This window comes from Mandrillus leucophaeus, unplaced genomic scaffold (assembly GCF_000951045.1).
Source record: "Mandrillus leucophaeus isolate KB7577 unplaced genomic scaffold, Mleu.le_1.0 Scaffold223, whole genome shotgun sequence".
NCBI lineage: Eukaryota > Metazoa > Chordata > Mammalia > Primates > Cercopithecidae > Mandrillus > Mandrillus leucophaeus.
Window position 1 is genome coordinate 120,963 of NW_012102288.1, and position 21,635 is coordinate 142,597.

The 21,635-nt window shown below is 33.4% G+C and overlaps 1 protein-coding gene across 4 annotated transcripts in view; it reads left to right on the forward strand.

The window, feature by feature from the left end:
* Positions 1-21,635, forward strand: part of HMGCLL1 (3-hydroxymethyl-3-methylglutaryl-CoA lyase-like 1) — a 169,689-nt gene that overhangs the window by 61,002 nt on the left and 87,052 nt on the right. For 2 of the 4 annotated variants that reach the window (XM_011981275.1, XM_011981276.1), the window contains 3 exons: positions 3,228-3,323; positions 5,634-5,782; positions 19,891-19,954. The exons of 1 other annotated variant lie outside the window; for it this stretch is intronic. In XM_011981275.1, the coding sequence (XP_011836665.1) occupies positions 3,228-3,323; positions 5,634-5,782; positions 19,891-19,954 (309 nt within the window). The remainder of the gene's footprint in view (positions 1-3,227; positions 3,324-5,633; positions 5,783-19,890; positions 19,955-21,635) is intronic. One more of the 4 variants, XM_011981277.1, reaches the window with a different exon arrangement.

Genomic DNA, 21,635 nt, shown 5'->3' on the forward strand with positions numbered 1-21,635 from the left:
CCTGGACTTTTTTTTGGTTGGTAGGTTATTAATTATTGCCTCAATTTCAGAGCCTGTTATTGGTCTATTCAGGGATTCAACTTCTTCCTGGTTTAATCTTGGGAGGGTGTATGTGTCCAGAAATTTATCCATTTCTTCTAGATTTTCTAGTTTGTTTGTGTAGAGGTGTTTATAGTATTCTCTGATGGTAGTTTATATTTCGGTGGGATAGGTGGTGATATCCCCTTTATTATTTTTTACTGCTTCTTTTTTTAATTTTTTTCTTCTCTCTTTTCTTCTTTATTAGTCTTACTAGCAGTCTATCAATTTTTTTGATGTTTTCAAAAAACCAGATCCTGGATTCTTTGATTTTTTGATGGCTTTTTTTGTGTCTCTATCTCCTTCAGTTCTGCTCTGATCTTAGTTATTTCTTGCCTTCTGCTAGTTTTGAATGTGTTTGCTCTTGCTTCTCTAGTTCTTTTGTGATGTTAGGGTGTCAATTTTAAATCTTTCCAGCTTTCTCTTGTGGGCATTTAGTGCTATAAATTTCCCCCTATACATTGCTTTAAATGTGTCCCAGAGATTCTGGTATGTTGTGTCTTTGTTCTCATTGGTTTCAAAGAACATCTTTGTTTCTGCCTTCATTTCGTTATGTACCCTTTAGTCCAGTTTTATCCTTTCTCAACACCCATTCTCCATGACTTTCTATTGCCTTCAAGATAAATCAGAATCTTTGTACTAAACGTGAACCTACCTCAAAGACACATCAAAGTGTGTGGTTTCCTCTTCATTTGTAAGCTCATCCCCAATTGTTCACTAATAATCTTCTCTAGCCAAATAATATGTTACCACTTATGCAACTGTCCATCTTTCTTTTTCAACCCTATTGATTTTTCAGTGTTCCAGCTTTTATAGCTGTAAAATGAATTACCTGAGAACTTAGTGGTGCAAGTAAACATTTGTTATGCTTACTAATTCTGTGGGCCAGGATTTGAAGAGGACATGGGGGACAGGTTGTCTCTGGTCTTCAGTGTCTAGAGCCTCAGTTGGATGACTCAAATGCTGGAGGCAAAAGTCATCTGGAGGCTACTTCAATCACAAATTTAGGGGTTACACTGACTATTGGCTGGGGGCCTCAGTTCCTCTTCACATGGGTTCTGCATGAGAGTCTCCTTATGTGGCCTCTTTGCGTAGGCTAATTTGGGCTTTCTTACAGGATGTTGGCTGATTTCCCTACTGTGGCTTTCCCCAAAAGAGAAAGCCATATGGAAGCTGTATCCTTTTTTATAACCTGGCTTCAGAAGTCATATAGTATGATTTCCACTACACTTTAAGAGTTGGAGGAATCACAGCCTACCCAGCTTCAAGGAAAAGAGTAAATAACGTCTACCTCTTTGTGAAAAGTAGTGAGATCTCAGAAGAACATATAGAACCAGAAATATTGACGTGACCATTTTTTGTTGGAACAATGCCACAGTCAAGGACTGTAGTTTCTATCGCATGTGCTCTTTCAAACTCTCCCAGACTATTATAGACCATACCAACCTTTATTCATTCTGAACTCTAAAATCTGTGATCTCATTTACAACCAGTATATTTCTTTGAATTGTTAACCTTCCATGTGTATCTGTTTTGTCTCCCCGACTATACTACTAACTACTTCAGCACAATAACCTCATTTTCCCACAGGAAAGTAAGGTCTGTATTTTTATTTTCCACAGGACCTAGCGCAGAGCTTTGGACATAGTAGGGGCTCAATAAACAGCTAGATTAAAGTCAGATAGATTTAGAATGAAATGAGAGATATCACTTTTATGCATTATAAGTGAATGTGGTAGATAGTGTTTGGAAGATGGGAATGGGTGAGGCAGAGGATAGTGGATACAGTATTATAGAAATAAGCGAGAAAGGATCACCTGGTAAACACAAATAAATGTGTTTATGAATGAAACATGAAAGCTTAAATGTAATAAGGCATGATGTCAGTCAAAGGAAGGTACTTTTTTGTATCTTGTTTAATTTCAAATTTATATGTATTTTAAAACTCATCTAAGTAATCTGAATTATACTAATTGAAAGCATTAAATTTAACTCTGCTGGCATTTGAGAGTTGACCAGATGAATGTATCAATAAGGGTAAATATCATAACATGTATTGTTATATTTAAAATTATAATATTTGTCAAATGTGTTTAGCTATATTTTAAAAGCATTTTTTGTTTGGATTTATTTGCTTTTAATTTTTTTAATTTAAAAATAATGCATTCTGATAATAGCAAGCCAAGTTATATAAAGAAAACCCAAAAGGCTTTTTCTGCATTTCTATATTGAGGATTCCAATTTTGGTTTGGTATGTTTTCACAGCTTTTTCCATGTTCATTTTGTATACTTTCCACTGCTTATATGTTATTCTTCATATTTATTGTTCATGCCATAATTTATTATTTTTAAATATGCAAGGTTCATGGCTATGTCAACGGTAATTTCTCTGTGTGATGATTATGGGATCTGATTAATAGTTGTTGTTTTAAGAAGCTAATTCTTAGACTTTGTGGCAAACTGGTAAATTTGATATTTTAATTCAAAGTTGAGCTTTTTAGAGATACAGAAAACAAAGTGTTGACAGGGTAGGTTAAATTTTTCAGGTGAAAACTCTATCTACTGTATTAATTTGTTCACATATGAGAACATGTGGTAATACTATGATAGTGTTACATAAAGCTTTATAACTATTACTAACTAAAACACCAATGCTCACCAAATAACTTTCTGGGATCTCAGCCTTGTTAAACTGTTCTAAAGAATATGTGTAATTTACATTTTACTAACCATTGTAAAATTTCATACACTGAAAATTATTTGGACATAAAATTTTCATATGGATGGTAAATGAATAGCATATTGTCTTTCCAACTCTCCCCAATCTCAGAAATATTTCAGCCTTGGACCATGAAATGAAAGGAAGGGAATAAAGATTGGTCAAGTGAAAATAGTAAAGTTCTGAATTCCTATCTATAATAACTCATTTTGCCAGATCCCATTCTGTAAAACAGTTAAACTCATCTCTACTTATTATACATCTATGAGACTGAGAACTAATTTCCTTTACATTCACTGGCATAATTTTTTTTATTTCAGATATTAATTTAAAGACTCTGCCTATGTAAATATAACCTACCTGAAACTAAAATGATTCTTGGTAACATACTCAAAGTCACACATTTACATGTAACTATTATGTATTTAAGATGGCTGATCACACTGAAGTAATGAAAGGCATTCATCAATATCCAGGAGTTCGCTATCCTGTCCTTACTCCTAATCTTCAGGGTTTTCACCGTGCTGTAAGTGAGCTACTTATATTTCTAAAATTGATATGCCTCTTATTGTTTTAAAGATATTTATAAAGTTAAAGTTGTGTCATGTGTAACTCACCTGTAATATAAATACTATGCTAATGTACTAACATGAAGACATAGAGCTCCATGTCCTCACAGCATTGCTGGGGACTAAAGTGGTCTATATAGCTGGCTCTTCCAGCTTCACTGTTCAAAAGTCAAAACACAAAAGTAAAATTCTGCATTTTTGTGAAATTTTTTAGAAGTGTATTTTGTGCTTCTTCTTAAGTAATATAGAACACTAAGCATTTTTCAATGTAATTTGTATAGTTATTACTGTTGAATTTGGTAATTATTTTTGTCAGCCTTTGTTGATCAGCTTTTTGTGTCTTATTTTCTCTCTCTGGGTGAAAACTAATTGTCATGTTATCTGGCTGTAGTTACTTTCCCTATTTATCTTCTGGTTTGTTTCTTTTGATCCTCTGTGATTTAAAAATTTATATAATTTAAATAAAGCTTTAATAATTATATATATGAGACGATCCTCTTCAATTTTAAGGTGTTATCCTTATATGGGCTTATTGCATAGGTTTTACAGCAGCTATTTCTGATATTAATGAATATTAATGAAAAATATTCATTATGTGAAACTGTATTATGTAAAGTTGAGGTTGTGGGGTATTAATCATACACTGTATTTTGTTAGAACCATTTATTTTTCCCTTGGGTTTGATTTGATAAAATTTTTATTGCATTGTTTAAAAAGTCATTTACAAAATTGTAAATATTGGTGTCATCTACTAATCCTAACAAAGTAAGAACGTATCTTACCTTGAAGAAGGTACTGAAAGGACACTCTCATGTTAACTCAGAGGGGCAAGCACTGGAGTGGAACTAATCTTGACTTGGGAGTCAAGCAATTCTGTGCTCAAAATGTGACTCCAGAACTTTTACTCCCTCTGTGATATCATGCCAAGTATTTACCTTTTTTGTGCTACAGCTGTTTCATCTATAAAATGTGCATAACAACACTTAGTTTACACAGCTGTTTGTAGATGACAAAAAGCACATCCATAGTACTAAAAACAAAACAGACAAATAGTAGATGTTCACTAACAGGGTTTTTATTTTAGAAATTGGAAATTTATTTTGGATACAGGCATAGAAGCCAGTATTTTTTAAATGTTTGAGGAAAGATGAAAAGATAGCTTTTAGGTTTTTCTCTCCCCATGTATTTATTTTATTTTATTTTATTTTATTTTAGAGATGGAGTTTGGCTCTGTCACCAGGTTGGAGTGCAGTGGCGTGATCTCGGCTCACTGCAACCTCCACCTCCCAGGTTCAAGTGATTCTCCTGCCTCAGCCTCCCAAGTAGTTGGGACTACAGATGTATGCCACCATACCCAGCTAATTTTTGTATATTTAGTAGAGACGGGGTTTCACCATGTTGGCCAGGATGGTCTTGATCTCTTGACCTTGTGATCTGCCTGCCTTGGCCTCCCAAAGTGCTGGGATTACAGGCATCAGTCACCGTGCCCAGTCTCCCACCATGTATTAACAGGGGATTAGCAAGAGGGGAGAACATAGGCAAAGTGCTAGAAATATATTAACGGAAGATCTTAAACATCTAGCTAAACGACTAAGAGGCTTGACATTTGAAAAACAAGTCACTGGAGAGCCTGGAGGAAGGAATAAAATTGACAAAAAGTACAAAAAGGAAGTTGATTAGATTAATATTTTGGATTTAAAGACTGGCAAAAGGATCAAAGCATTAGGTACACAAGAGTATGGCTGTAGAAATCAGGATACAAAAAAATAAAAGCTAGATTAGGAGATCAAAGAAAAACTGGGGGCAAAATCTAAATGATGAGTTGGAAAAATATTTTTCTGTTGGATTGTAGGAAGAGAAGAAAAACAAAGTATTTAATATCTTCCATTTTAATAATTGGTTTGAAAATATTTTTTCATGGAGGATAAGGGTTTTATTGGGGTGCTAGTATTTTCCATAATTGGGGTTACAGTATTTCTGAAGATAATACATAATTTATAAAAGGCATAATTAAATAGAACATCCTCATTGTGTTTTTGTGCCTCATAGACTTATGAATACTGCAGTTTGTGGATTATTCTGTTACTATAAAATATTCTTACATTTTGAAAGAGTATATGTGGCAAGATGAGAAGAATCCAATTTTAAATTCTAAGGCAAATATTAAAGAATACATGTATGCCTTCATAAAGTAGTTAATCTTTCTTCTACCACTACCATTCACATTTTTGAAATTATTAGCTTTGGCTTTAAATTATGTTTTTCAGGTTGCTGCTGGAGCTACTGAGATATCAGTTTTTGGAGCTGCATCTGAATCCTTTAGCAAGAAGAATATTAACTGTTCCATTGAAGAAAGTATGGGAAAGTTTGAGGAGGTTGTTAAGTCTGCAAGACACATGAATATTCCAGCACGAGGGTACTTATGAAATCCCACAAATTCTGTTTTGTCAATGTTTATTGTTAAAGCTTACTCGTAAATTATCTAGAGATTCTTATATCATTTATAAAAATATACATAGAATATCGTATTTCTACTTTAATCAGGGCAATCACTATATAGTTACATCTCATTAACATCATTGATGATTATTAGTGAGTATCTAGCTTGTGGAATGTGTAATGCAATTGAAATCAGAGGAACTAGCATGCAAATCTGGCATTATTAACTATTTTTTTAACACTCTGTCACCCAAATGCAGCCTCTCATCTCAGCCTACATGTGCTGATAAGTTGGTATAAACTCACATCTTTCGGAAAAGAATTATGTAATGTGGTTTTCAAATTTTTTTTAAAAACATGACTTTTTCTTCAAAGAGTATTTTATTTAGAACTTCAATAGAATACAGCAGACATAAAATTGAGCTGCTCTAGGAAATCATTTTACCCATTCTTTCTCCCCCTCAGTGGCTGACTTCTGTACTTCCTCTGGGTGATCCCAAAGCACCTCCAACAGCATCTTGCAGAACACCATTTAAAAATACTTGATAAATTGCTTATAGAAGATAAATATAAAGTTTCAGTTCTCTACTATTTTCTATTATATATGATTTCTGTAAATTTAGGGGTATCAGAGATATCAATCCTTTTCTCCTCGCCTTGCCTTTTTCTTGTAGAAACTTATCGGCTGTTCATTCTAAGAGCTGTTGATTACAGGACATGGAAAAGAAAAACTGACCCAAATCTAATTTCCACAAACCTAATTTTCTCTCTCAGGAGTTCAGAAATGGAATACCAAACATGGTTACTTGTATTGAAAAATTATGTGATTTTTGTCACTGAGTTCACTATTTTGGGGTTCCTAGGATGGAGCCACATGCAAATCAGTGACAGGACAGAGTAGTAGAAAGTGGAAATGGAAAAAGGAGGCTCCTAGCGTGATGAGAGATATAGAGGGAGGAAGGAGAGAGGGAAAAATCTGCCTTGGTGCTTGACTACTTCCAGGACCAATAGTTGCCTCAAGTATTATAACCAGGCCTGTGTGCTGTGAAACCTATAATGCATTTTTGTGTGTGTTTGTTACTTAAGGAAGAATGTTTCTAAGACATTAGCTATTTTTTTCTATTAATTTCATACATATGGAGATATGATGAACACACATCTGAGCAAGTTAACACGTATAGAGATTGGTAATAGAAGGTTGAAAGCTGGGGATGGATTTGGGTGCAGGCTGTACTTCCCTTAGTTGAGGTGAGCAAAGTTCATAGTAGCAGGAAAGATTCATCAGTTAATGAGAAAGACAAGTGAGTCAATTTTGGCTGACAGTATTATTGAAATGATTGGAATTTCAACCAAGGTGTTTTGGGGAAGCAATTAGAGTTAGACTATACCTAGTAAAATATTTTGTTGGTTTGTTTTCTATTTATAATTTATTTTTCCTGTCCTCCATAGTAAGTCTACCTGACTTTCTAAAATTTGAAATTACTTTTGTAATTAAGATAAATACATATCATGTAAGGACTATATGAGAAAAATATAAAATCCAAGATAATGTATTTCCAAAGACATAAAATAAAGGATATCTATTTTTCAGGCCAAAGTTACATAACCACAATCAAAAAGGAGAGATATGCTATCGGTTTCTCAATTCAAATATAAATAAGTTGTCTCAATTTTTTAAAAATAAAGAGAAAGATGAAGACCCTATTCTAGTTCAATATGTGTTTAAAGTGTGGAGTACAAACTTTAGAATAAAGCAATTCTCACTGGACAGTTAAAAAGCATGTGACTATAAGAAGTAAAGTGCTTATGTGGCTTGCTCTTCAAAAATAGGAACAGTTTTTTTAGTGTTGAAAGATGGATGCAAATATAAGTTGTAGGAAGTAACTTTTTGTCATCTTAGCTTTCTCTTGTAAAATGGAATAGTTAATATAATTGGGCTAATAAAAATCTTAAACCCTCTTAATACTCATTGTTTGACAAATAATATTGCCTCATCAGAAAAATGACAACTTCTAATCGTGCTGTGGCTTAAAAAGCTTTCCAGGCTTTGATGAACAAGAAGTGACCCATGGTCAAACCAAATGAGCAGAGTAGAGTGGAGACTTTAGTGTAGAATTATACTGTAGATACATGTATGTTTTCCAATGTGGATTTTGTTCCTTTGGAGTACAATTCCTGAATTTTCTGAAACACTGTCATTTTCAGAAATATGCCTTTCCACATTTGAGTTCAGTAGCTATTTGTGTAGTTGAAAATATCTTCTTCCTCCCCACAATTTATACAAAGTTGAAATAAGATTTTATTTTTACTGGCAATCTCGATTTTAGGTATTCACCATTGTAAGTTATAAGCCATTAGTACCTATTTAAGGAAAGGAGCCATGCTCAACTAGTTGAAACTGCAGTAGATGCTTCAGCATGTCTTGCGTGGCAACAGCTGCATCAACATATACTTGATAATCATCCAGAAAATTTACGTCGTCAGTTGTCAGCTTTAAAGGCCATAAAGCAGTAGACATTTTATAAAAGCTCACTAAAATTATTTCAATTTTTATAAAATAGTAAACTTTCATATAGTCCAAATAGTAGCTTTTATTACAGTTATGAAGGCTATTGTTAAATTCTGCCACACACGCACTGAAACACACACACAACACATGCATATGTACACATTTTTAACACATGCTGAGAACTGTACATAACATCTGGGGCACATTGTGAAAAGATACTATGCCAAATCAGTGACATAAAATGCAGAGTCAGCTAACTACTGGCACATATACATTATATGTGAATGCAAAATGAAATATCTGCAGTATGGATTTTATTATTTAAGGTGCAGTCCATGTGACTTTTTTTAAATCTAGATAATTTTTCTAATAACTGTCTAAATTTTAAAAGGTTAAGAAGGCAAAGAAAAATAAAAGCCTATGACAAATGTGATTATTTTCCTTTTATCAATGGTATTTATTGAAAGAAATATCTATTGGCTTGCTAGGATCCTTTTAAAATTGAAATTCTTCAAGATAGCAAGTAGTGCTTTCATATATAAGATGTTCGGAATTTATTATTTTTTGTCTAAAGTGATTATCAGCTTCTCTTTATTGAAATGACATTAATCACATGCTCACTCTTTGTGAGAGTGTTAATTTAAAAAGAAAATTCTCAGTAAGTTGCCATTATTAATTTCATGGTTAAAATGATTATAAATAGAACGTATAAAATTACAAGGTCAGCAGGTTTGTATATTAAAGCATAAACCATGAAAGTTTCTTTACATAATCACATCTTATACTTCTCATATAAAGTGGCCTGGAATCATTTGATTTGTGATTAACCTTCTGAAAGCTTATACTGAAAGTTCAAAGAAGAGTATATTTAACAATTTTCGTAGGAGCCATACAAAATTATTAATTCATCGTTTTAACAATTACAAAATTTTAAAGTGAATTGTAACAGGTTGAATTTTTTTTCAACTAATATAGACAAGCATTGATTACTTTTAGATACAGAAAACAAAGACAATTGTCAGGTGTGATAATGTCATATTTTAGTTATAATTTATTAATAAAATGAGCTTAGTATTTAGGAGGAGGTAAGGAGTCAGATTTTCCTAGAACTGTAATTAATCTAGGGTTTTCATTTTATCCATCTCTTCAGCTACTATTTTTCTTACTATTGACTTTCTTCTTATCCAAAACCAGTGAAAATTTAATTTGGTCTTAAATGCTTCCAAAAGGGATTGCATTACATATAATCATGAAGAATTTCTTTGATGAAAGATCCTTAATGTAAGAAACTTCTTATTTTTTTATTTCTTATTTCTTCTTCTTATTTTTTTTTTAACTGGTTCAGCTCTATGTGATTCTCGTCCTTTAAAATGGCAATCTTCCCAAGTGCCATGAAGTCAGGGCACAGTATTCTCCTTTAAAACACTATTTTTTCCCTTTGAGAGATAATTTATAACTAAACACATTTATTCAAAAACTTGCAACCTACTTGCTGGGTTAGCCAAATCATCTAGGTCACATTGCATTGAGTTTGTGTTTCCTGTTCTCCTTGTCTAATGTAGAATCTCAGTATGGACTCAGATCCTGACCCTGAAGATAGCAGTGTTACTGAGTGAGATAATGAGTCTCCTTACTTAGGGCTCCATTTTTAAGTACACTGTGACTAGTAGCCAGCATTTCTTATGACAGAGCATCAAATCCCTTCCATTGGATGATCTGCCTCCATGGTACACTTGCATTTATAGCATCATATTCTTGTAAGTGGGCAGCAAGAAGCTGCCCGCAGAAGTTCCTTTCCAAATTCTATTGTTCAATTGAGGCCTAGGTCTGGAAGAATGATTCAATCATTATGTACCACCAAAATATGGTACATAAAACTCTAAAAATAAGACATATGTTAAAGCTATTTTCTTTCATACATATGGTTTGTTTAAGGGTTTATACTTTTAAGCTTTATATATTATTCTGGCACTGCTGTGTGCCAGAATAGCACATACCCAGCAGCAGTTAATATTTGTAAGCTGGGTTTGTGCAGTTGTGTCTAAATAGCTTTCATTTAGACATTTTGAGGTAAGAATGTGTTTAATCATTTCTCATGAAATTAGCATTAATGCTTTTTTGTTATTAAATATTCTCTTGCTAGAGTATACCTTGCCATACCTGGGCAAGAAGTAGAATTGTAATTTATGCAAATAATTTCAAGAAAGTTAATGGTGTCCCTAAGGTGTGAAATTAATTCAGCACAGATAGTGGTTGAATGGTATATGTCCATAGTCCATACAGTCACTTACAATAATTTAAAATTATTGTTTACATGCTTTTTCTTTCATTATATATGATGTCAATGTGAAACAAGCATGTAACAAAGTGAATTTAATAAATATGAAAAGAGAGTTGTGCAACATATGAAATAGAAAAATGAACATTTAGAAGGTTTTATCATGAGATTAACTTTGCTATGAATTCCTTAAAAGCATTTACAAATTTACTTTTATTTAGAAACACTATTCATATGAAATTAGAACACAAAGCATACCTGGAAGAAGTACTCTGAATAAAGTTCGGAAATACTAAGCATTCGATAAATTTGTATTTAATCTTATTCAATTTTTTCAATATAATTCAGTAGAAAACATACTTAATCTTAGGCATTCCTCAATTAATTCAAAATTGAATCAAAAACTTATTTTAAAAATGTAGTTAGGGATTGAAATGGGTCAAGCTCAGAGCTCTACCTTGGAAATATCTAATCAGATTCTCCCAAAGCATTACTCAACAAGTTGAGTAGGGTTACATTAAAATTAAAACAGTAGTGGAGGTAAAGGTAAGGGGAGAATTCATGGTTCAAAAATTTGCAGACACCTGGATTAAACATAGTTATCCTTGTTAACCAGGCCCTCCAAATATAGAACTTCTTTAAACTAGGGCTGGAAGATGGCTGTGTTGGACTGAGTTTCTCAAACTTACTGATCTTTGGAATGCCTTTTCCACCCATCATTTCATGTGGTCAGTCCTCTGAAATTCTCACTTCTACACTCATCAATCAACTATACAGACAACCTAGAAGCTAAATATTTTGAGTGGATAGGTCATAAAAAAAAAGTGGCAATTAAAGTGTTAGCACTAGATCAAACAGGCAAAATTAGTTTCATTTCTAGTAGCTGAATTTAACATTGATGCTTTTTTATTGTTTTTATAAGCAGACATGCTATTGAAGTTTATAAAATAAAATATGTGGGAGCTATGAAATGAAATGTCTTTCATATTTAACATAAGAGAACAAACTGCACAGTGATGTAGGTTTCAGGTCTCAGAGATTTAAGTGGATCATTAAAAATTTGAGAGCTTGGCTAGTTAGAGACAGAGTCAAAAGTCGGGAAATACAGAACGCTGAGAAAAGTCTCTGGAACTACATTGGTTTAATTTGGTGAATAAAATAACATTTTGTACATAATCATGCTATTTAAAAGAGAGACTATTTTACAAATCTCTTCTGAAGAACAAACAATATAAGTCATCATAAAATGGAACCTGAAATATTACCCGAAGTGTCTGGCCCAGATCATTGGGAACATACTCAGATTTTGAGTTGGATTTAGCTTGAGGGTTTGGGGAGCAGGGAGTCTGCAAGGCAGGTCCCATTTAGAATTGTCCCAAAGAATACCTACAGTAGTCCCCCTTGTCTGCAGGAGATGTATTCCAAGACCCCCAGTGGAGGCTTGAAAATGTGGATAGTATTATACCAAACCCTATATATACTGTTTTTATCCTTTACATACATATGTATAATAAAGTTTAATCTGCAGATGTAGCCTCTCCAGTAATTTTTGCATGTTTGAGTCCAAACCTATTCCTGAATCTGTGTAAATACCCTTTGCCTGCAGTAATGGCTTGGGGTCACCAGTTTCAGGAGATCCCTTGCTGAAGTCTTACAGGTTCAATGCTTTCTGGTACAACACATGATCCTCAGTCAGAACATGTTTTCTGTTCATGTTTTCCACACACAAATTTAATGTCTTTCCCATCTTAACTAAGAGCTTATCACATACCGTGGCTGTGATTTTTGTAGTTTGAGGTACGACAGCAAAACCAGAATGAAATTATTTTTTCCTACTTCACAATTCTATTGATAGGAGTTTAATATTCTTACCATCGATGTTAGCAACCTCAACATACAATATTTTTTTAAGTTGAAAACTTTCCCCATTTTACTTAAAGGATGCACTTTGCAGATTCTTTTTGGTGTATCCAAGTTGCCAACTTCACTACTTTTAGGCTTTGGTCCCATCATTAAGTAAAATAAGGGTTACTTAAACACAAGTACTGAGATACACTTGATCTCATAACTGAGAGAACCATTAAGTGGCTAATGGGCTGGGTGCATCTACAGCATGGATATGCTGGTCAAAGGGAAGAGTCACATCTCAAACAACATGATATGAGATCACATCATGTTATTCAGAGTGCCCCACAATTTTAAACTTATGAAGTGGTTATTCTGGAATTTTCCATTTCTTATTTTCAGACCATGGTTGACTGCACATAACTGAGACTGCAGAAATTAAAAGCTTAGATAAGGGAAGGCTACTCTACCAGTATGGGACTCTTAACATCTTTCCACATGGCTCTGGGTGGGACTGAGGCCATTTAATTAAAAATTACTCCAAGGATTCATCATTTTAAGAGGCAAAAACACAAAGGATCAAATGAGGTAGTTTATCAATTAGAGTGGAAAGACAAATAGAGCAAAAAGGTATAGAAAGTTTTAAAAGGTATGGCAGAAAATAAGATCAAGGTAAAGATAATTTAAAAGTTAGTCTGAACCAGTCTCTATGTCTGGCTTCCCAGGTCCGAGCTTGTAGTGTAGGAATCTGAGCTTGACACAGGAAGCTTTCTCATTGCAAACAGCTCATTTGATGTAGTAGAAAGACCCAGCCTTCAAGTTGGACAGACAGTTTGGTTTTAAAGCCTAGTTCAGCAGTTTACTCTATTTGTATTCTGCAACCTATTTAATTTACTTGAGGTTCAGGTTTTCCATTGGTAAAATGGATTTATTGTGGAGATTACAAAATTGTAAGCAAATGTCTAGCCCCACATATGTTTAAATATTTTATACAGCAACTTTTCCAAGGATGAACTGCTGAAGGAGGTTATGCCATTTTCTTTCCAAGAAAACCCTAAAATTCTAATTTGAATTCTAATTTGAATACAAATTTACTTCTTAGTTTCGTCAGGAACTAAGCAGATAAATTAATTAACCTCACAGGCATATACAGTTTTAGGAACAAAACTATATGTAAAGTAAGGTATGACATGAAAATTTTGTTTAAACTTTGCATGTATTTATAGAGAGATCACAGTTTATACAGAAGATATTTTTAATACATGGTATTCTAACAGTAGGCTTAGGATAAATAAAATCGGCCAAGTATTCTAAAGCAAAAATTGAATCTTAGCAGAATTACTCCTTGATGCCATGAAACAGTCTTTAATTTTTATATTATCCACAGTGATAAATGTATTACAGGCTCTCAAAATGTATTGTTCATTCACTTAATAATAATGGCATGTTGTTTTGTGTTGCTTATAGAATGGTGTATTCCACATGAATGTAGCAAAGTAGCTCCTATGTTTATATATCTTAATTCCCTTTATTTGAGATTACATGTAATTTCATCACTCCTGGCATTGTTCCTTTCTGAGGATAAGCAATAGTTGACTCCACTCCAAATGTTTGTGACATTTATACATGGCTTTTATTTATACTTTTTGTTTCAATTTTTGCCAGGATGATTGGAAGAACATGGGATAATTGTGAGAAGGTAGGCTGGGATAGGGCCTAACTGTAGATTCTTTTTCGTGATTTAGTTCTTCTAGGTAAGGTTATTAAAGACTGAAACACTTCAAGTGTTGTTTTATATCATGTTTTTACAGACTGTTAAAAAATGACCTCAACAAGCACAAATACAAATAAAACAATTCATATTCATTTCCACAGGATTTATTGTAATGCTGTTTTTTGTTAATTTTAGCAAGATTAATTTCAATATGATTGATGATTACTATGCCATCTGAATAATGTTTAAAAAATGGATTTCAAGTTCTGATCTCTCAGATATGTGCTATTATTTCTGGCTACAGGATTTAGAACATAAATAACCCTTACCTATTTTTTTACTTTAAAAATTAGGAATGTCTTAGACAAATATTCAGAAGGTGAAAATGACATTTTAACTAACATATTTGTGTATTAATTCATACAAGAAATAGCAATTGAATATAGTAGGCACTCAATATCCACGGGTTCTACATGTAGGGATAACTATGAATCCAAAATATTTTTTAAAAAATTTAAAATAAGAATAAAAATACAATATAGCAACTACTTACATAGTATTTACATTGTATTGGTATTACAAGTAATCTAGAGATGATTTAAAGTATATAGGGAGAATCCCCCACAAACACTGAGGGGCAGCTATATTTGTTTTAAACAATGTACTGTCTTGTGATACCATGTGGGCTATGAAAATGAAAATTCAGCATAACTTCAAAGAGTTTTTAGCAGACTGGGAAAATATAATATGTTCAAAAATAATTATTGTACTGCCGAAACCAATAAGTACATTAAGAGAGATAAAGATACATACTATTTAATTTTAAAGTAATTCTAATCTCTGGGGTGATTTAGAGAAATTTCATAAAGAAGTTACCAGTACAATGAAGTCATTAAAAATGTATGAATATATGGAAACATAATCAAAATAATGGCTTTTTCAGTCTGGGCAGGGAACCTACAAAGAGCAAAGACACAGTGAAGAGAAATCTCAGGAAAGATTTGGGTAATAGAAAGAAGTTTACTTTTTATTGAAATAAAGTTTCTGTGGATGTATAGTAAGAGAAAGGTAGAAGGTTAGATTGGAGTTTCACAGATTGCTAAATTTGAACACCAGTTTATTCAGTAAAAAATAGCAAGCCATTAAAGATTTTCAAAGAAAAATATGTAATCGGACCCATGCTCTAAGAATATAATTTTGACATTGGAAATTAAAGCAAAATGGAGAGACATGGGACTAGAAACAAGGAGAGCACTTAGGAGAGGGTTCTTGGGAATGGTTCTGTACACTCAAGGTGCTGCTGGCAGAGGCTAAATGCCGCAGAGGCTAGAGGGGAGGAATCAGCTAACCTTTGGTTATGGAATAAGTTCACAAAGGTGACCATCAAGTGACTTAGCAGGACTGACCCTGAGAATAACTATGTAATTTTTTTTAATGGCAAATGCAGGGGAAACAGGTTTATGTGAGAGAAATAAGGACGATGACCACTTCAGACATGTTTAACTAAATACGCTATGTGAATGCATCAAGCTTGTAATATACATGAGGAACTTTAGGGTTGATCCTGGGGTTATGGGCATAATGATGAGCGAGAGGGACTATGGAGGACTTAGCTAATCCATAGACCCCCTTTTCCATTCTCATTACACACACACAAAATTTATAACTTTTAAAACATATCACCTAGCTCAGAAAAAAAAAAAAAGTCTCAGGTTTCATCAATGAAAATGTAGTAATCATGTAGGCTGATACCACAGAAGCATATGGGGGTATCTATCCCAGAAAGAGTCCCTAGTAGTGTGGTAATGGGATTTTAATATCTACATGAGAAAAATTCGATGTTCTGCTAAGGTATGAATTTGGAACTATGTCTTGGAGTCTGGCAGCACCTCCTTGCCAATGCACAGTCATTGAGATTCATGCCAGCTATTTTTATGGGTTGTGGATTTGTGACACATGAGTATTGTGGAAACCCAAATTGAGAAATTAAGGTAGAAATTTGTTCAAGAATTGATAAATTCCACAGCGTAAGGGCAGAAAGCAATCAGATTCTTTTGATAAGATCATTTAAATAATTCAAGATGCTCATAGAATTCCTACAGAAACTAAAATTACCATGAAAAGGCACTCACAATAAAAACTATAAAGCACATGAGAAAACAAGCTAACTTAAGACAAGGAAAACAAACACAGGAGACAACAGAAAAAAAAAAAAACTATAGCAGAACAGAAGGTAACAGAACAACCTGAAAATGATTATAAATTAACCATGTGAAATGTTCATAGAGGCAAAGGAAGACCATAAGAACAGATTTTTACAGAAAACAAAATTAGTATTTGACAAAACGAAACATTATCTATAAGTGGAAATATATTCATTAAAATACAAAAGCGAATGGATTAATTGAACAGCAAATTACATGTAACCAAAGGGAACAGCAGATTAAGTGCAGCTTAACCTGCAATTAAGATTTGAGAAAATTGTAAGAATGAAGCCCAGAAAAATAAATTAATAGAAATTGTAAAAGTGAGGTTAGTAGACAATGCCTAGTAGAATTTCCATATGGAGTAAACAGAGAAAATAGATATGAGAAATACGTTTGAAAAGGTAGTACCTTGAGAATTTTCTAGAAATTAGGAAAAGCACTAATGTTAATATTGAAGAAGTATAGCAAATCCTGAGATAGCTAATAGTAAAATGCAGATAAGATAGAAACAGATAATCCCAAAAACAGTAGAGAAAAAAATAGATTACCATAAAAGAATTAGCTTGACAGTAAAATTCCTATCAGCAATACCTGAGACCAGAGACAGTAAAATAATATATTCAATGTGCCAAGATAACTGTCAACATAGAATTTTATACCTAGTCAAACTATTGTTCAAGAATGAAGATGAAATAAAACCATTTGCTGACGAAACAGTCTGCAACATCTACCATTCAGACTCTTGCTGAAAGAACTACTAAAGTATTCAGTTAAGTCAAAAACATTGAACCAGAAGTAAGGGATAAGATGAAAAAAATAAATGGAGCAATAGGAGTTTGCAGCTTCAGAAAAGTAGAAATTATTTGGAATGGGTCTGGGTAAAACTTAACCACCAGGCAATCAAAGCTGAACAACAATATTATGGCATAGTAGTGAGGAAATTCCTGAGATTAGTTAGATGCTGTCAGGTCCATGTAATATAACTTTTTACACAAAGGAATCAGTATGGCAATCCAGGTGACGCAGTATTGCTAATAGTTGAATGATTTTTGATGTTGGCAGTATAATAGAACTTTAAAAATTATATAAAAGAATATATTGGTGGTTGGATTTCATTCCCTAGGTTTCTGGTTTAAATGTTTTGGAACATATCCTAAGCATCAGTGTTTGTCTTTTTTAAAGCACCAAGGTGATTCTGTGCAGGCAAGGTTGAGAACCACTGTAATAGATTGCTAGAGAAGAGCAGAAGTCCAGAAGCTGGCCTTGGCCACTTGTCAAAGAAGAGAATTCAGTTCATATTCATGACAGTAGAGGCCTTTTCTCACTCAGGAAAAGTAGCTTGACTTCTTTAGAAAGGGTTGGCAAACTTTTTCTGTAAAGTTCCAGATAATAACATTTTAGGTGTTGTGGGTCAGATGATTTCTGTTGCAACCGCTCAACTCTGCTGTAGTGTAAAAGCAGCCATAGATAAGTATGCAAACAGATGGGCATGGCTGTATGCTAATACAATGTTATTTGTAAAAGAGTGATAGGCTGAATTTGGTCTCTGGGCCTTAGTGTACCAACCTCTGCTTTAGAATGTTAAAGTATACAGTTAAGGGAACATAATTGAGAACCATTGCTTTAGCTTTGGAGAAAGTAGTCCCCTGTGTGACTAGATCAAAGCAGCGTTCCCTCACAAGATAGGGAAGAGCATATGAACATGAAATGCAACAGAGTGTGAAGATCGCAGAGACAGAGGCATGGAAATGTCCTGGAGGGAAAGTGTGAATAAATAAAAATGCCCACATAGAAAGTTAAGGTTCTGTCAATAAAGTGGTAGCTGTGGCCAAATAATAATTTGGAAATGCAGGAGAGGTTTGTTTTGTTTTGCATTTGTTTTATTTTGTTTTTCACATTTAGAAGGAAAACATGTAAATAAATAGCTTGGATTTTCCATTTACTCACATCTAGATGCTTTGGTTTCAAAAATCAATGTATTTATATATTAGCATGTTATTGTAATCATTACATTTGTATTAAAACTTTTTCTCCTTTTCCATCCTTAGCCACCTTCTCCAGTGTTATGTTCATTTAAGAACATTTTATTTTCACACATCTTGATTAAATTTACAGATTATCTAAAGCATAAACTTAGATTATAGTGATTGAAATAGCAGAGGGATGAGCTTCCTGTTCAGCATAACTTTCAAATTTTACTTGAATTTATCCCCTTTTATCCTTTCCTATCCCTCATAACTGCTTGAATGGCTTATAAAACTACTTAATACTAACACATATTTTAATTGACATTTTTACACTTCCATAATTTCTGTAACCTAATTTGGTTACATCTTAGAATCAATGGCTATGTACTGAATCATTGAATATGTATTTTATTTTTCTACTCCAAAGACTGTTAGGAATTTCATAGTGCATCTTCCAATCAATAGCATATTAGAATTAAGGAAATAGGATATTATCTTGTGTTTTTGCCTCTACCTTTTCTCTGGCATCTGCTTCCACTGCCCCCACAGAGTTATATTTCTGGGAAAGAAATCTGATCTTGCCACTACCTTACCTAATAATTTTCAGTGCCTCAAAACAATTTTGAGTGATCTCAAAGTCCAGACAACTTGGAATGGCATTCAAAAGCTTTGCTTTCTAAACACTTTCATATTGTAGCCCCTGTATTCGATCTCCAGCCTCATTTCCCACCATCTTTCTATCTTTTATGTAACTTGCTTCATTCATTCCTAAATATCATACTCATTATGCAGTATTTCAATACAAGAATTGTAAACATCTCTGAAGTAAGTTTAATAAAATGGTATTGATGTTGAGCTGGAAATAGCTAAAGCAGGCTTTTCCTAAAGCTTAATTATTTAAGATTGAAATGGATCTTTGTCTTTGCAGGAAAAGCTTGACTTTTTATATTAGAATGAGTTACCAAAGAAGCTTATGGAATATCTTTATTCTGAGCCTTCTAAACACATTAGACACTCTTCTGTTTGGAATGATTTAGGTAAACCCATGAGAGAGGGAGAAAAAATGAACTCTGAGGCTATGCCCAGTTCCAGGACCTTTGGATGATTAATGACTGTATCTAAATGAGGCCAAAATATCCAGATGGGAGTAAGAAGAAAAATTCAGTTAGTCTTCTACGTGGTCTCCCTGTATGTTTCCAAAGACCTGGATATTTAACAGTTGGGTGTATGTAATTATTTAAATAAAACCATATATTTCACTAGTATTTTCTGCTTTGAATGTTAATATGTTGCCATGGTATGAATAACTTTACCAGATAATCACTTACTAATTATTCCCATCTGTCATCGAATACATGTATCAAATTGTAATTATTATAGAAAGATAAAAATGTGAGTTGATTGAAAATGCTTCAAACTTTATTTGGTTTGGTCTAAGGATAAAATAATAATAAAGCAATAGTGCAAAATAAATTTTCCTGATGCAGTTTTGACTAATTCTTTTTATAAAATGGAAATGGCTTATTTACCATATGCATATTTATAAGGCTCTATTTTTAATCTAGGTATGTGTCTTGTGCTCTGGGCTGTCCATATGAAGGAATTATTACACCGCAAAAAGTGACAGAAGTAAGCTACATCTCCAGCTTTTTTGGTTTATGGTAACATGATATATATTATTTTTAAAAGTGGAGTTTCTTACTGTTTACTGAATCTGCATAGCATGAAGTCATAGATTAAGAGATGAGCCCTGAAGACATATTTCATCACTTAACTAATAGTTTCATTTTAACACTGAAGTCCTGTACATTGGCTATAACTTTTCAACATTAAGGGACAGTTGAGTCCTACAATTTGGGTGCTCAAAGGTGGAAGGGATGAAAGTATCTATTTTGTTTTTTTGTGGTTATAACCTAGTGAGTGGCCTTTGCAATCTCCATCAGAATGTCAGGGCAGTTTGTGGAGAAACCCTTAAACTTTGCCTTGGTTGCTTAGGTAGCATCCGTATTTTTCTCTTGCATACTTTGGCCCGTTGTATCAGAGTATACACCACTTTTGTGTTTTTATCCTTTTGTGATCCTGTAGGTCTTACTGCTGTGATTAAGTTGCTATTATTCCAGAAAAATTTTAAAACAATAGATTATAGTCATTAAGGCCCTGATTACTGAAGTTTATTTTCTTCCTGTCCTTTATTATTTATTTATACCAATGAGTACAAAATGCACTGTCTTTGAGATTATATTAGATTGTCTCAGACATTTATTTGTATATAAAGTACATTAATGTAGACTTGTTTTTAAGGTTAATTTTGACAAGTTTAGTAATTTGTCAAAAATTTGGCACCAAAGCAGTGAAGATGGCCTTATAAGAAAATCCAAATTTAGGCAGGATAAACTTTCAGTTTAGCTAACTAAAGCCATTCCTCTTTTGTGCTTTCATTTGAACTTTTGGAATCTACTACAGATTTTTCAAATGAAAGCTATCCTTTTATCATTATTTACACAAGATCCTTGCACACAGAGGCACGTATCCTATAAAATAACACCATTCATATTTTGTAGATTTTCACTTGCATGGGACCCTTCCAAGGCTCTGACATTAATTTGCATTCACAATTGTGTGTGTGTGTGTGTATATATATATGTATATATATATATACATATATATATATATATTTTTTTAAAGAATACCTCCAAAGGGTATGACTTCAGGCTGGCCCCACAAAACCTTGATCCACCTTTGCTTACCAGCAGACTTGCTTTCTTCCTTTTGCTATGCACCACATAGGAGTGAACCACACACACCTTGGGTGAGGATCTCCGTTTCTGTACCCAAATGCCTAAGGTGCTACTGCAGAGTCATGTAACAGGAATAATTCAGGGCCAGCAACCTTAAAGGGGCCTTTTGTGTGATTCTAATACATTTTGTGCTTAACTCACTCTCTTCTCTCTGAAATTACTACTTCAAACTATGATTACTCTGTTCACAGTTTGGTCCTTCCCCTCATTGTCTCCCTCCTCAGTTTTTGCTTTCTCATTACACTGTCCTTTGCATTTATCTTTTTCCCTACCTGGAATGTTCTTTGCATTTTATATGTCAGCTGCCTGGAAGCCATTAACATTTGCATTTGATATTCTTCCTAGTACATTGTTCTCAGATCCTTCCTTCTCACCCTCTTCAAGGAGTTAGTAAGCACTTTATAATAAAGCTTACTTTATTTCAAGTTGTCACATAGGTTAGAATCGTTTCTTTGTTTGAAAATTCTTATTTTTGTGAGTATTTATTTATTCCTCAGTAGGGTTGACTAAGA